The 15,594-nt window shown below is 38.9% G+C and overlaps 2 protein-coding genes across 2 annotated transcripts; one reads left to right on the forward strand and one right to left on the reverse strand.

Annotated features, from left to right (window-relative positions):
- Positions 1-296: 296 nt before the first annotated feature.
- ctsf (cathepsin F) lies at positions 297-6,923 on the reverse strand. Its single transcript, XM_056383580.1, has 14 exons — positions 6,530-6,923; positions 5,697-5,807; positions 5,031-5,112; positions 4,138-4,193; positions 3,884-3,956; positions 3,284-3,397; positions 2,985-3,133; positions 2,771-2,867; positions 2,556-2,636; positions 2,182-2,301; positions 1,974-2,038; positions 1,679-1,769; positions 1,462-1,520; positions 297-950 (listed from the first exon to the last, which is right to left on the reverse strand). Exons 1-14 carry the CDS (start codon positions 6,776-6,778, stop codon positions 876-878), a joined length of 1,422 nt encoding a protein of 473 aa, XP_056239555.1. The 5' UTR covers positions 6,779-6,923; the 3' UTR covers positions 297-875.
- Positions 6,924-7,804: 881 nt separating this feature from the next.
- Positions 7,805-15,534, forward strand: aup1 (AUP1 lipid droplet regulating VLDL assembly factor). The gene is made up of 12 exons (XM_056383693.1): positions 7,805-8,102; positions 9,294-9,431; positions 10,028-10,178; positions 10,811-10,998; positions 11,582-11,654; positions 12,276-12,349; positions 12,764-12,830; positions 13,130-13,232; positions 13,320-13,457; positions 13,567-13,706; positions 13,941-14,029; positions 15,162-15,534. The coding sequence occupies exons 1-12, from the start codon at positions 8,062-8,064 to the stop codon at positions 15,205-15,207; spliced, it is 1,248 nt and encodes a 415-aa protein (XP_056239668.1). The 5' UTR covers positions 7,805-8,061; the 3' UTR covers positions 15,208-15,534.
- The last annotated feature ends 60 nt before the right edge of the window (positions 15,535-15,594 follow it).

Below are 15,594 nucleotides of genomic sequence, written 5' to 3' on the forward strand. Positions count from 1 at the left end.
AATTGTAATAGTGTGTTAATTCCCATTGTGGTTTATCAGTAAATCAGTATAGTATATATACTATGCATATATTACTTTACATTAATTATTTTATATTATATATATATATATATATATATATATATATATGTGTGTGTGTGTGTGTGTGTGTGTGTGTGTGTGTGTGTGTGTGTGTGTTTGTGTGTGTTAGATTATAATCTAATCATATTATAATCTAATGTTACATTAATTGTGTTGATACATTTTCATTTAGTTGTTCCAGTTTAGCTAAGAAAAAAAATACCATGAACAAAGAATAGGATTCCACACTTTTTTATTCAAACTTCATTCATTTCACACTGTTATTACAATTGCACTACAGTTCTGTTGTAATTGTGCAAACCACTATATGGAAAACCCCCCCAACTTTCAAAAGCCCATCTCAAACATGACATAATATTAGCACAAACACTGGCAACAAGACAACTGACAAGACATAAGTCTAGCAACAATTCGTACACATACCTTATCAAAGATGGGCTCAGTTTCTGTGAGGAAAGTTGAGTTAAAAATACTGTAAATACTGCCTAAAATACAGCAGTCATTATGACCTGCAGCACTAACGGAATGAAATGTGCACAAAATATGTACTTTTAAAATGACCATGATAAGATTTCTTAGTAAAACTAGCTTTATCAGAGCTGGTATTTATTGTATTTATGGTAAAGTGTCACCAGCTGGTAGGTATGAAGGTGCAACACTAGTCTGGTTTAACAGAGAAGTAGCTTCAGCAGGACTTTATGTGTGTCTGACTGTGACACTCTTCATGCATTCTGGATCAAATGTGCATATGAGTTTTGTAGAGGTATGGCCAGCTGGTAGCTGTGGTATGTGGTTTAATTGATTACAGCAGATGAGCACATCCTGTTGATCCCACATGCATTGGACCCCCTGTATAGGTAGTAGTAACCCTGTTTGTGAGAGAGAGACAGACAGACAGAGAGAGAGAGAGAAAGAGAGAGAGAGAGACAGAGAAAGAGAGAGAGAGAGAGAGAAAGAGAGAGAGAGAAAGAGAGAGAGAGAAAGAGAGAGTCAAAAAATGCACAAACTCACAACTTTAAATTGGCAGCAACAAAGTGGAAAACTAACATTATTTTCATTTTTCTTTATTTTTATCCTGTGTCATCAAACCCTCCAATTAATGCACAATAATACAAAACAATATTATGTTTTATACATTAGAGTGCAACCTAAAAGCCAGACTGTGGCCTTATTACATGATGTTGAAACAACCTCTCTTTGCCAGTGGCAGAAACACTCAATATTCAAATCTTAATAAGTACGTCATATGTTGCAGGGCTGTGGTACTGAATTCTATTGTATAAAGGTGGCATTTCATAGACTAAATAATTAATTGAGAAAATAATTTGCACATTAATTGATAATGAAAGCAATCGTTAGTTACAGCCCTTGTTGTCTTACCTGCTCTCCATAATCCTCCCCCCAGCTGTTTTTGATGGCCCAGAATGGCATTCCTTTACCTGAAATCACAAAAACACCCATACAATGCACTTGTCTGCAAATAATCATGCTTTATGTTGTTGACACGATAAACAAATGTGTCTGTCTCTTGGTTCTCGGGAGTAAGAACTGGGTAAATGAAATGAGGATAAAAATAGCATAAAAAAGAAAAACGTACGTTCTCCATATCCCACCATCAGCACAGCGTGGTCGATCATCCAGGGGTTGCAGAAGATCTTAAAAGGGTGAGAAACACCCTTCCTGTAGAACTGCAGAAATACAAAACATAATTAAAATGAATTAAATATGGTTACATGCTGATAATTAAATTCTAGTGAAAATGAGATACAGTGTGACATGATAATTGTGCTATAACTAGATGTATATGCAGGTGATGGCAGAGTGTTAAATATGTCAAATTATAATGATTCTGTCACAGCTGTGGAGGTGTGTGACAGTGTAATAGTGGTTACCTGCATTGCAAAGGCATTCAGAGCAACAGAGACTGGTCCATTCTCAGCGAGCCAAGCTGCAATTTCTGAGGAAAAAAAAGGCAAAATCAGTTGATTTAACAGCCTCTTGTTTCAAACTGACAATATCTACTACTTAATTAATAAAAACTTCATGTGTATTTTAGAAGGAATATCTGGGGACATATTTATCAGCGCTTTGCCCACTCACCCTTCTCATCTTTGGACAGCTCCACAGAGCTGTTGATATAGGCGGCCACTTTCCTTGTGGTGAAGTCGCACCTCTGCTTCTGTCCAGTGTAAGTGTAGTCAGTCTCTGTCTCCAGACCACCTTAACCACACATGTGGGAGAAGGATTAAAAGGTTAAGAGTTTGCACACATCGTCAGCTTTAATGCAAAAATAAAAAAATCCACCTCCTCCTCTCTTTGTCAGCATAAATCACAGACGTATGCAAGTCTATATAATCCTCTCTCTTTTGCAGTTTGCTCAGAGTCAGAAATGAGCTATAATTTCCTTGGATTGGGAGCAAAATGTCTCAGTGTGGTTGCACACATCATTTGGCCTCCACTCATTTAATTCTCACCCAGTTTCTCAATGGCTTCATAGGCATTTGATGGCAGCCCTCCTCTGCACGCCTGGTCCAGCCCATCACAGTCAACCAGCTCTACGAGGGGACAAATCAATACACCAATCAAATCGTGGCTTTTATCTGTAACTGTAAACAGTTGTTTTTTTTCCTGCAGGGAATGTAATTGAGTTATTTTGTCATCTGTTTGTGTGTGCATGTGTCTTTGTTACCTTGTTCAGAAAGTGACAGCAATGCACCATTTTTCAGGAACCACTGGCCTTCAATGTTGCCTGTCACAGAAAACGCCCAGCAGGATCCACACATACCCTGCAAGCAACACACACACACCCCAGTCAGCATGACGTAGGCAGGAGCTGTAATTTATTCATTAGTGAGCCTGCTATTGAGAATGACTGCACTAAAATCAACTCTGTATGTTGGTACCTGGTTCTTAACGGGACTGACAGCTCCATGATCCCGCCAATCCCAGCTGGCAGGGGCAGGGCCACGGGCAGGAGAGGCTGGTTTCATTGGTCGCTGGAGAGTCCACTGGCTCAGCAGCGGGTTCAGGTATGTAGAGCGAAACTCCTCCTCTAGAGAGAAACAGAGGGAGAACAGGGAAACATTTGTGTTACTTAAGAGGATTTTTTTTAAAGAAAAGCTAAAGCAACACACACAAAAAGCAGAAGATACATTTCCTCGTTAGACACTGTGTGGAAATACAAGCACACACAGACACGCACCAGTGAGGTCACTGAACTTGGTGACTCCATATTCAGCTGAACCTTGATCCAAAGACTGGAGCTTCTCAGCGGTCTTGAGGTTCTCGTGGAAGATGCGCAAGCGACGGTCTGCCTCTGCAGGGTCAAAGGTCAAATACACACATTTAAAAAGACTTTTTGTTTTTACTCCACTTGCTGACACTCTTACAGTGAATTACAATCAGTGAGAAGGCAGATGGACAGTGTCAAATATATTTTAATTCAACACTCAACAAATAGATAAAGCTAGAAAATACCTCCTAGGGATGGAGACAAAAACTGTTGTTCTGTTTACACCTCTTACATCTTTTTATTTCGTGTTTAACTGTCTTGGTTATGTTGTATTCAATCTCTCATCTAGGATTCTTTGCTAGTTCAAATTAGGTAATGTTTATTCACTGTTGATCAAATGCTTATAACCAATAGTACAAAAGAGCTTTGTCTATTGAGCTTTATAGTTTTCAAACAGGATGGACACAATGGGCTGTGAGTGCATAAAGAGGTGTGCAGACAGGAATGCAACACACTGTGCACCTGCTATGCTTGGTGTGCACGAGGTATGTATACGTGTCAGTCATTTACCCTCCTGGCTGCTGTAAACCTTATTGTATTTAGCCATGAACTCTTTGAACTGTCCCAGCAGCTCCACAGACTCCTGTCAGATAAAGAGCAGACAAACACACTGAGTCAACAGCACAAACCTCGAGTCTCGAGTTCAAGTCGATTGTAGCAGTTCACGACAAATGGCAGACCACATGCATATAACAAGGCCAAACTTAACATCAACATTTGACTGTCAGTTCTGTTATTCATGTGATAATGATATCATGTTTTACCTCCGGCGACTGGCTGGTGGACGAATCCTCCACCTTGTTGGTCTCTTCTACTTCAACTGACAAGTGAGAGGAAAACATGTTTAATGCCGACGTACATAACACCTATATTTATGTTTCATGTGTTCAAAAGTGTGTTGCCTCTGGTTTTCTCATTAGTAAGTAAAATAAATGGAGATCACTGAAGGTGAATTTTGACATGATTCTTTGCTGCATAACACTAAATCATAGAGTGGGGCCTTTTTTTCATTTAGTGGAAAAATAAAATCAACATTTATAAGCGGACCTATTACTATTTAACCTTTTACCTAATCTATCTCTTTGGTATAAAGCATCACTTATTGACCAGGTTAATGAACATTAGCGTTATATAATAACGGAGATATAAAGGTCAAATCCTGTTACTTTTTTTTGGCAACATTCAATTTTTTGCAAGATACGGTCCAAATGAAGGGAATATTTACATAGTCTTTGCTCAGTAACTAAGTCCATGCGCTGACCGTTTGGTTTGGCATGATTAGTGCCAATAAATACAACAGTGATGTATGAAGAACGTTAAAGGTTATTTTCTATATAAACATTGTTTTAACCAGTTTGATTGGGCCAGTGTCATGCTGGAAGATACTGCTGCTATAACAGAAAAAAAGCATGATGGGATTACACTGAAACCACATAAACAGTAGGTGAGGTCACAGTAGTGATTACAGCTAACTGAGACCTCTTGGGGTAAGAATAAAGATATAAAAAAGATACCAGTGCAGAGGAACTACAGTCACTACTGCCATAACTGGGTTCTTTGGCTATATTGTGACGACGGGACAGCTGTAGCAGCAAAGTCATAGATCTTAAATGTTGAATGATCAGTGTGTTTGGCTGCTGACATGCTCCTGACTGACCTTTAGGCTGGCACTTCTGTTTGAGCAGAGTCGAAGTGCCCTGCCAGGGAACATCCCACACCTCGAACATGCACAGCTCCGTCTGATACAAAGAAAAACATCCACAGCTGATATCGATGTACGAACATTGTATTAACCTGATTATGCTGTCATATACTATATATATGGGGTGTTACAAATTGATTGATAAGTGGAATAATGTGTTTAACACACTGAAGGCCAAACTGTCAACATCAAACAGAGCATGTGATTCATTTATAAGAGCATTTTCTTGTTTCTTTGGCTTCATTTTCACTATAAAGTCTTAAGAACAGGCGAACAAAGAAACAGAAAAAATTATGTGTCAGCCGAGTGTATGCATGCATGAGGGCATGAGACATGAGCATGCTTGGGGTAACTCCAAGTCAAACTCAAGTCACAAGATCATTTAGCTGGCGATATCTCTGCTGAACAAACAAAACTACATTTCTGCAATAAAAAATCAATACAGAGTTAAAATCGCACACAAGCACATTCCCATTTTGGCATATTACAAACTTCTTAGAGGAATCTGCTAATTTAAAACCATAACAATGACCTACTTTCACACACACACACACACGCACACACACACACACACACACACACACACACACACACACACACACACACACACACACATCCTACCTTGAGTTTCTGTGACTCGGGATAGAAGTCACATGTCCTGAGCATGGTGGATTTCTTACACTGAGTGTTACTCACTTCCACTGTTATAGTGTAGCGGATTCCCTTAACCAGCTGGAAAACAGACACACAGATACAGTGGTAACTTTAAATTTACAAACAATATACATTTTCTTTAATGAAGCATATATTCAGGCATGATGCTGACTGTGTTGCAGTCTAGTGTACCTAGTGGTCATATGAAATTTGTACATTTGAATGACAGGCAAAGCTTTTTGCAAATCTATGTTCTATATGTTGGAGTATCTGGATGCTTCTTCTGGAGCAACACTAGGCCACACTACTCAGATGGTTGCGCTGATAATGACAGTGCAATGAGGCCATTTAACTGTTAGTGTCAAGCCAGGTTAAACTCAATGATGCGACTTCCTGCCAGAATGAAAAGATGAAAATTGAGAGGCTTTCTTTCTGGGCTTCAAAGAAAATACCGAACTAAAAACCAAACAAATTTGATAACAAGACTGTAAATGTGATCATAAAAATGTACTAATTTTAGTGTATGCACAATAAACGTTAATACCGCAGTGAACAATTGATGCCATTATTTTGAAGGTAAGTCCAATTATTTCCGGCCTGTTTAGCTAACTCTTGGTTTAACTGCCCCAGACCGCAGTTGTTTACAAAGAAATCAGCACGCATGACTGTTAGCTCAGTGGACTAAGTCGTTATATAACCAAAATCCCCCGCCAAACCAGTACACTGCGACAAAATAAGACCACAGTATACTTTGAGTGAATAAAAATGATAATAAAAGCCACCGTGTGTATTTATGATACCTGTTTGGTTGCGGAGATGAGCCGGCTGACCCTGCGGAGGTGCATTGCGTTTGAGCCCCGGTTGTAGCGCTCCTCGGCGAACTCCAGAGCCTTCTTCAGGCCGGGGTCGGACTCATGCAGCCGGATAGGAGAGCCGGGAGGCCCGAACAAAGGCCGGTCGAGATCCTCGCCGAGCCCGAACACTGTGCCCAGAACGGCGGCCAGTGCCAGCCACCGGACCACCAGACAAGAGCGGAATCCAACCATCATGTTGGCCCGGTGTGTTGTCAAAAGTAAAAGGGACCGATGTCCAGTCTGTGCTCGGTTAAAAAGAGGGATGTTTGTTTTCCTAAAAGAAAAATCGATAATATTATCAGCAGCAATTACACAAGAGACACGGTGTTGTTGCCAAACAAACCTGGGATGAGCCTGTGGGAGGAGACAGGGAGTATTAATGGGCGGGGTGCATTCAAGAAACACCCATACACTGTATAGCTCATACCCACACTCATGACTAAACAATAATGTCACTTATAAATCCGTAATAACCGGTTAACAAATCACATCAAGTATGTGGCACTCTTTACGGCAGAGCAAAGAAATCCGGATCAGTGAGGACCTTGGGTGATACAGTAATAGTAGTACTCAAGCATATTGTACTGGATATGTTCACACCTAAATTGCTGTAATACAGTCACTCAAATATATGGTATGTGTTAGAAAATACTTTAGATAACTTTCTCAAATGAGTCCCGGGCTTCAATAACCTGCTGTGTAACTGAAAAATTGAAACGATTATCTTGTAGTCTATCATCTTCTGCCATGTGTGTTTCATTCTTTTTTTCTGAATCAGTTCTGTATCATAATGATAGTACGAGTTTATTAAGTTCATCAAGAGAGTCTACAGTTGTCAATGGAACTGCAAATTACTGCTCTTGTATTGGGGCTGAATGCAGTTGTTCAGTTTTCAGTTTATTTCATTAATTTACACATTGGCAAATACTAAATAATTTGGCATTTAAGAATTTCACTGACCATGAGTATTGCAGAGAATTGCTGTTTAGTTTATACCTCTAAAGGTTTATGGTAAAAAAATAAGCAGTAAACCAGTAACATGAAATGTTGGTTATTAATTAATTGACGTGCGACTGTCAAATTCAACCACTAGATGGCGACAAAATACCGTAACTTTTATTTTATTTTCCTGCGTGGGGCTTTAATTTTGAAATCCTTTTTGAATCATCTTACTTTTGTGGTGCTTTTATTCTAGAGGATCCTAGCCGGAAGTTTTGTTGTTGTTGTTGCTGCGGAACAGAGGCGCTAGCGCTGCTAGCACCACGGCCAGAAACATCTGTTGCTAAGCTAACATTTTAAACTTGCTGGCAGCTGGTATAGCTGCCCGAAAACGTTTTCACCGTAGAAACAGTGACGTTAGCTGTCAGTTTGCCCGCCGGATGACAAAACTGCTGTCGTGAACGTTATGACTTCTTTATTTTCAGGGATCAGGTTGTATTCTTAGCATTAGCCTCTGAGCAAAGGTCTGACTGGCAGACATGGAGACTCGGGGGATTGAAGACATGTTTGACTTTCGTCGGTAAGTCAGCTAACGGCAGTTAGCCAATGTAAGCTACACAGATAACCTTTAGCTAATGCTAATTAGCCACGACTACAGCAACATTGCTGTCTTATTCTGTGTGTTCAAGAAAAACAAAATTCTGTTATCGGTGTCATTCGTTTGCTAGCTGACTACTCTAGGCTTCCGAACGAAGGGAGATCAAAGCTTTTATAAAACATAAAGCTAGCTAGCTAATCTAGCTGTGTACCAGTGACGGTACACATAAACGTTTTATTGCTTACGTTTACTATCCAACCTTATGCAATCCTAATTTTATTGTTAATATTTCGCGGTCATTAGCTGTAATGCGCTTCAACTAGCTAGCTTAGCCTTAGATAGTTGTTGAATTTGACATTGTAAAATTACGACAGTCTGTCAGATGAGAATGAAGTTTTCTAAGAGACCCAACTTATTTAAACTTGGCACAATAGGCTGAAATAATATTTGTACCTCAGTGAATGTGGAATATGGTGAATGACTTTGCCAATAACCTCAGATTTTAAAAGTGAAAGTTGTACCTCCACCATTTATTCCAAGAATAGATGCCCCATATTTCACATACATTTGGGACATAAGACCTGTATGTGCAGCAGTACCGATTATAATGTTGGATCAGACCAATACTGAGCATCCCAGATGTTCTTTAGCATCTAAGTGCTAAGCCAACCACTGAGTGACACGTGTAATAACGAAGAGAATGACAGCTGCGGACTGTGGTTAAGTGTCAGACTGAAACTAACACTAAGGCTGACTCCCTAGTAAAGGATGTTTTTTTTCTGTGATTAATTATCTTACTCTCCAAACTTAAGAGAATTGTTCAAATTCATATTGAGGTGTTAAACTCTTATTTAGTAGTTTAGCAGCAGGTTTAGGAAAAAAAGAGATGTTCCAGCAGTATTATATATTACAGTGGTGGACTCTTGAGTTTTTGTTGAATATGTAATCTATAGCTTCTCTGTATGATACATCTGATCTGTCATATTTTTTATTATTAGGTAATATAACATGGCAACTCAACTAAAGAATGATATTTAGCAGTTAACCTTGATCTGCATTTATTTGTGTGATATGTGTGATTTTGTGTGGCCTGTCAATGTCTCACCATCAACAACATTTCACCTTTTTCATGTTTCATCTATTTCATTTAAAAATGTGTCTTTCTCTGTACAGGTTCCCCAAAGATGCAGTTGTTCTCCTGCTGTTGCTGATTTACTTTCCAGTTGGCATTTGTTTGATGTTAATACGGATTTTTATTGGTATACACGTGTTCTTGGTCAGCTGTGCACTTCCAGAAAGTTTTGTTAGAAGGCAAGTATTTTAAAGTATCAGTTGTTCCTCTCTCAGCAGTAATAATTATTGTATTTGTGACAGTAGTACGTGTGGTAGTAGTCACGTATGTGTAATCCATGATAATCAAAGTCTGCAATCATAGTAATAGAGGTACATGTAGCGGTATAAATCTAAGGAAAAGCAGTGCCAGTTAATGCTAAAACAAACTTCTATGCATACTGTGTAGTATCCCATTAAAAATAACTGCAGCATGATTGCTCACAGCTGTAATGACTGCATTAAATTCAGCTACCCCATTAAAAACCATTAAGGCAAATGGCTGCTCAATGTTTTTGATATGTGTCTTTTACACATGACCTCCTGTGAATGAGACCTTGTTCACAGTAATTTCAGTGTTTAAATAAAGGTGACGACTGTATAATTAGATAATGCATATACATTAAACCGTATTGAGTCATTCCATGTAGACCGTTACCAAGAGTGATTTATTATTTTTTAGGAAAAATAACACATCTACAATTCTGTGCTTTGTGGGGACTATATTGACTTCCTTGTAGTTAACAATTGCATCCTCTTTACATCTTTACATCTTTACATTTTTATTTTGCTTTCAGATTTATTGTGAGAGTTATGTGCTCAGTCCTGGGAATGCATGTGAGACAGAAAAACCCTCGCTCCAGAGACAAAAACACCAAGCTGTACATATGCAATCACGTGACAGACTTCGACCACAACATCATCAACCTTCTGACCCCCTGCAATACTGTGAGTGTTTGGCTTTTAAAATTTTATATTTTATTTATTTATTAATTTCTCCATCATAAAACTGCTACACGCTTCCTGCATGAGTTGGCACTTGTCAGCACACACTAACTAACATGTCTGCAGTGACGTAATTGTGGACATGCACATATCTGTCAAAATGTTAATCATATATGTGGAAAACTTCACAGTGTTCAAATCAATGCTGTATATATTATAGCATTGATAGTCACAGATGAACCTTACGACATGACTCTGCTAGGTTCTGTTCATTGTGCTTTGTGTTAACAACTGGAGCAATAGCAAACCCTTTTAGATCACCTACATGTCAGTATTACTTTTGAAGCTCTGTGAACGCTCCCTTGATGAAACGGCAAGGATGAAAGCACATCATGTTCTGTAGAAACACTTGGCTGCAGATGACAAATGTATGTTTGCACCGGAGACTGTGTGTGCAGTGGTGCATGAAAGCATGTTAAAGTCTTACCTGCTGGCTGTCTGGGCCATTTTACTATCCCTCAGCCACAAAATATGTCTTTGTCTTTTTAGTTTTGTGCAATATTTTGTTCTGTACATTGTTAAATATGGTGATCGCTGTGTTTGGTGATCTTGCTCTGTCTCTTTCTCCTCACCAGCCCCAGCTAGAGGGCTCCACAGGCTTTGTGTGTTGGGCCAGAGGCTTCTTTGAAATCCATTCAACATCTGGCCAGGGAGCGATAGGAGAGTCTCTTCAGAGATACTGTTCCACTGAAGGCACCGCGCCTTTGCTCCTGTTTCCTGAAGAGGACACCACAAACGGCCGCGCTGGCCTGCTCAAGTTCAGGTAAGTGTAAACATTTGCGTAGCAGTGTAAACCACTCATTGTAAGAATTGATATTTGATTCAGCTCTCCTTTTTCTGGTTTTGGATAATTGTTTCTCATTTACTAACTAAACTAGTTGTAAATCACAACAGTAAATGTTGGGATCCATCTGTATTTTGCACATGAAAACTCAAGACTTTGGTTGTAAAAAGAATGATGAAGCAGGCCACAAGTGATCATCCTTCTTCCACTGCACGTTGAGACTGGAGATGAATTACTTTGGCGGTAGTTTCCCCTTTCTAATTTCCCTCCAGAGTTCTGTGGAGACATTAGTGTAAGGAAGTGAAAACTGCAGCAATCCTTTTCTTTGTGGAGTTCTGAAATTCAGTTAATATTAGTTTTTCATTACACACTAACAGTGACTAAATTGGCATGAAAAAGTCGCTGGCAGTTTGCTTCACGTTCCTCTGTGTTATCTCAATGATGTGATTAACTTAAGAAATATTATTTAATATTATACACTTAAAATAAATCTGACTGTATTGACAGTTTCTCTTTGTTTACTTATCCAACTAACATACTATATTTATTATTTTCCTCTCAGCTCCTGGCCTTTCTCACTGACTGATTCCATTCAGCCAGTGGCCTTAAGGGTGACCAGACCATTGATTGCTTTGGTAATGTCACTTCAACCTGACTTTTAAGACAAGATAGAGAACTATCATTACAATATTATTGATCATATGTTGTGTTAACAGCATCTGCAGCTTGAATCTTGTGTGTGTGCGTCTGTGAGTGCTATGAAACAAGAGAAGAGATATATTGTCGTTTAGTAGTGACATAAACTAAAAAGTAACAATGTGACTGCATTTAACACCGTACTAAAAAGCAAAATGTCAATATACAGAGGAGGTAAGGAAATCGATGAGGGAGAATAATGCATTTTATGGACCATTTCTAAGCTCTGGAAAATCATTACAAAATGAGTGAAATTTCCTGCAAGTAGCAGCAAGCTACTTAGTGTGGGCTGCTTAAATCTAATCCAGCCATCTCAGTACCCAGAGTAATTCTGTCTTGTGTTGCTGTGTGCAACAGTGGCTTAAGTTGGGCTTTTACTATAAGTGAGGTTATTTGTGAATACATGCAGGATTGTTTGGGTCACCAGGACACCTCACCATAGCTGTTACTGTCTTTATACTTTCTGTGTCTGTCTGTGCACACATAGTTGAATTTAGGGTATGTCAGGTTACACTGTAATAAAACACTGAATGACTCTGTTGTCTTTTGTCTGTCCACAGAGCACACCAGAGTCCAGTTGGCTGATGGAGCTCTTGTGGACATTTTTTGCTCCATGTACAGTGTATCATGTAAGGTACTAAATAATTTGTATCATTATTTCTATCAGCAATTGCTTTTTAGAATTAAATCACAATATTCTACAGAGGCTAATAATCAAGTAATCTTTAGACTTAGTTTATTTTTCTTGGAAACTGAGGTGGTTTTGTAGCGATGCAGGTTACATGAACTAGATCCACCAAGTACAAAAAACAAACACTTGGTCTTGACACAAGCAACAACCCCAAGCTCGTCTTCTCTGGCCGGTAATGTTGAGCATGAGTGTCAAATGGTTTTAAACTAAACTGCTTTTTGTAAGTAAATTTTAAAGCTCTGAGCTCCAAATTCAGTTTTTAAGTAGTCTCCTGATGATTTTGAGCATTTCTGTTCTGCCATAATTGTTGTCACATCTTCTTAACATTGCTTTTTTTGTTTGTGATTTTCATCCCAGTTGGCTCCCACCAGTCTCCAGACAAGATGGCGAGTCCGCACAGGAGGTTGCCAACAAAGTCCAGGAGGTAAAACCAATGTTTACCAGCTGAGTGGATTCATAGAGGGTTAGAGTTGTAACAGTAAAAACAAATGTGTAGAAAAACATGCCATACAGTTTTGCAGTTTATGTTTTTCCCTGGCCCCAATGCCTATACCCATATTCCTCTTTGGTAAACTACAAGGAGCTATAGTTCCCTAAAAGCACAATGTTGTTAGATTTCTGATTTCCCCCCTATATTTGATATTTAGTCCAGTCACCAATTCCTCCTCGTTCTGCTTTATAGCTGCAGCTATAAGTGTGTTTAATGTGTATTGTCTTTTTCAGCTACTAGCAGGTGAACTTGGCTTGGTCTCCACCAAGATCACTAAAGCTGATAAAGCAGAGCACATCAAAAGGAAAAGACACAGTGTACCACAAACATCTACCGGTATGTTAATCACATAAACCCACATTACATCCGATTCTGTTTGCAAGTTTTTTGGGGGGATGTCAACTATTGTTTTCCTGACACTAGGTGTCAGACCTGGCTCTATTGGACTTGGTTTCATGGTCCAGAGTTTGGGCACAGATGACCACAGGATTGCGAAGATGGCCCAACAAGTGAAGGATGTGCTGCCTCATGTCCCACTGAATGTCATTGCAAAGGACTTGGGTATGACACAATTTCAATTTACTTTTTGACCCAACATGCCTACCAACTCTTTGCTCTGCCCATTCTTTAACTTTACATGCACTTACATTTGTCTATTGAATTTAAACAGCAAAAACCAATTGTGTTGACACCACCATAACAAATCTGCTGGAGAACAAGGAGGAAACTCCAATGGAAGCAACTGGGACTTCTACATTTGGGCCTTCAAAGATTAGCTCCTACTCTTCTGGTTCTGCTCCCACCATAAAGGTTTGACTCTTTGATTCTGTTTGCTGCTATCTCTGAGCTCTCTAACTTATTTATTTATCATTTAGGATCCATTTTCTGTGAACATATGAATTTGATATTTCCTAGATAACTTAAGCATGTACATGTGGGGGGATTTTAGTTTAGTTATACTTTATGATGTCACGCATTTAAATAGATTTAATTTGTGCAGTAGATGCATCAATCTTTCACAATTTTTTTTTTTTTCATCTGCAGCCTGCTGCCAAATCTTTTGGGAAATCACCAGCTGACAGACATTTGTCTCTCCAAGAGAGAAAAGAAGCGCTGTATAATTTTGCAAGAAGGTGAGGTTTTTATTATTTGTAAGGATTTGCATCTATGTTAATATTGCAGCAGAGATGGCAGAATGGTCAGCCGTACATGGTGGAATTAAATTTTCTGATATTCTCTTACGATTTGTTTTAATCATATATTTCTGGACTCATTGGAAATGCTCCTTGTCTGTTCAGCTCATGTTAATAAGACACCTCAGAACAGCCAACGCTGCTTCATTATGCACAACATCTTGCAGTTGTGCAGGAGTGAACAGTTATGCAATATTCATTTGGTTTGAGATTTGCTTTGAATCCATTCCTAGCGCTGTGTCTGTCACTCAATACTAATTCTACAGTTATAGTTACAGATGTGCCAGGCAAAAGTCTTCTGTAAAAATTACCCTGTCTTTGCCAATTTAGACCCTGCAGATTTGTTCTGAAATCCAGACAGTCTCTGACACAGCAGTGAGGGAGCACGTCATTGAGAGAGAAAAGTCGAGTGACCAACATTAGACCTCTAAACAGTCTTGTCTCTTTTTCTAAATGTCACCTGACAATATTCTGGCTCATGAAGTTCGTGAGTTTTGATCAGACACCACTGTAGATTGTAGGTGACACTGCACACAGATACCTAGTGTAACTTTAAAGTTGCAATAATCTGTATTTTTCTATTAACAATGGGTTGGATAGCTACGTGTAACGAGAAAGGGGCCGATTGTACTGACACAACCAACTCTGTGTCTTTTAGCTCACGGTTTTGGTTTTTCTGCCCACAGCTCCACTATTTTGGTTTACGCTCATACCTCTCATAAGTGTCATTTTTAGACACAGCAGTCAACTGTCTTCAGTAAAAATCTTTAATAAACTCACCATACACTAAATGCTCATCACCAAGCAGTCGACAGATGAAGTTAGCAACTAGTTGCTGACCATAGAGGAGCAATTAGCAGCTTAAGAGACGCACCTGACACATGACTCCAAGTAAATGGTAATGTTGTTCTGTAACTGTTGGATGTGTAAATAAACCACTATTTGTTAGCGAGTTTGCTATAACAACTTTTTTGATTTTGTGTGTGTGTGTGTGTGTCCGCGTGTGTAAACAGTTACTCTTATGAAGTGAAGTAAACACTGACTAATGGTTTTATCTGTTTTTCTCTCCCAGACGCTACATTGAAAAACATGGATTGGATCAAGACGACAGTCACTGAACACACTTCGGGTCAAGCCATCATTGAAAACTTGTCAGAAAGAAGCATATACTGCTTGCATAGCTGTCTAATTTGAATGGTGATTTTATATTCTGTCAACAGGTTCTGTTACAAAACAGATTTTGTTAATAGCAAACAATGGGGACAAGTATTCAGAACATGTATAAGTTGATGCAATGGTTATTATGCATGTCTTTAATTCTTCATTCTGGCTGATACATAATTTTGATAACAATTTGTATTATGATCCACTGACTGTGAATCATCTATTTATTTTTATAATGTCCAGAGTCGTTGATGATGAAAATAAAGTTCAGCTTGACCTTGCCTTTACAAAATTATTTCAAATACATTACAATTCTGTTGCTATTTTGGGATTGGAATTTG

Source organism: Seriola aureovittata, chromosome 8 (genome assembly GCF_021018895.1).
Source record: "Seriola aureovittata isolate HTS-2021-v1 ecotype China chromosome 8, ASM2101889v1, whole genome shotgun sequence".
NCBI classification, from domain to species: domain Eukaryota; kingdom Metazoa; phylum Chordata; class Actinopteri; order Carangiformes; family Carangidae; genus Seriola; species Seriola aureovittata.

Excerpts from the sequence above, each read along its gene's own strand:
- aup1 (XM_056383693.1), top strand. The coding sequence starts at position 8,062 with ATGGAGACTCGGGGGATTGAAGACATGTTTGACTTTCGTCG. Across the intron at positions 8,103-9,293 it reads GACATGTTTGACTTTCGTCG|GTTCCCCAAAGATGCAGTTG; the intron begins GTAAGTCAGCTA and ends TTCTCTGTACAG. Across the intron at positions 11,655-12,275 it reads CCAGACCATTGATTGCTTTG|AGCACACCAGAGTCCAGTTG; the intron begins GTAATGTCACTT and ends GTCTGTCCACAG.
- ctsf (XM_056383580.1), bottom strand. The coding sequence starts at position 6,778 with ATGATGGTTGGATTCCGCTCTTGTCTGGTGGTCCGGTGGCTGGCACTG. Across the intron at positions 5,113-5,696 it reads CCGAGTCACAGAAACTCAAG|ACGGAGCTGTGCATGTTCGA; the intron begins GTAGGATGTGTG and ends TCTTTGTATCAG. Across the intron at positions 1,521-1,678 it reads GATGGTGGGATATGGAGAAC|GTAAAGGAATGCCATTCTGG; the intron begins GTACGTTTTTCT and ends TTGTGATTTCAG.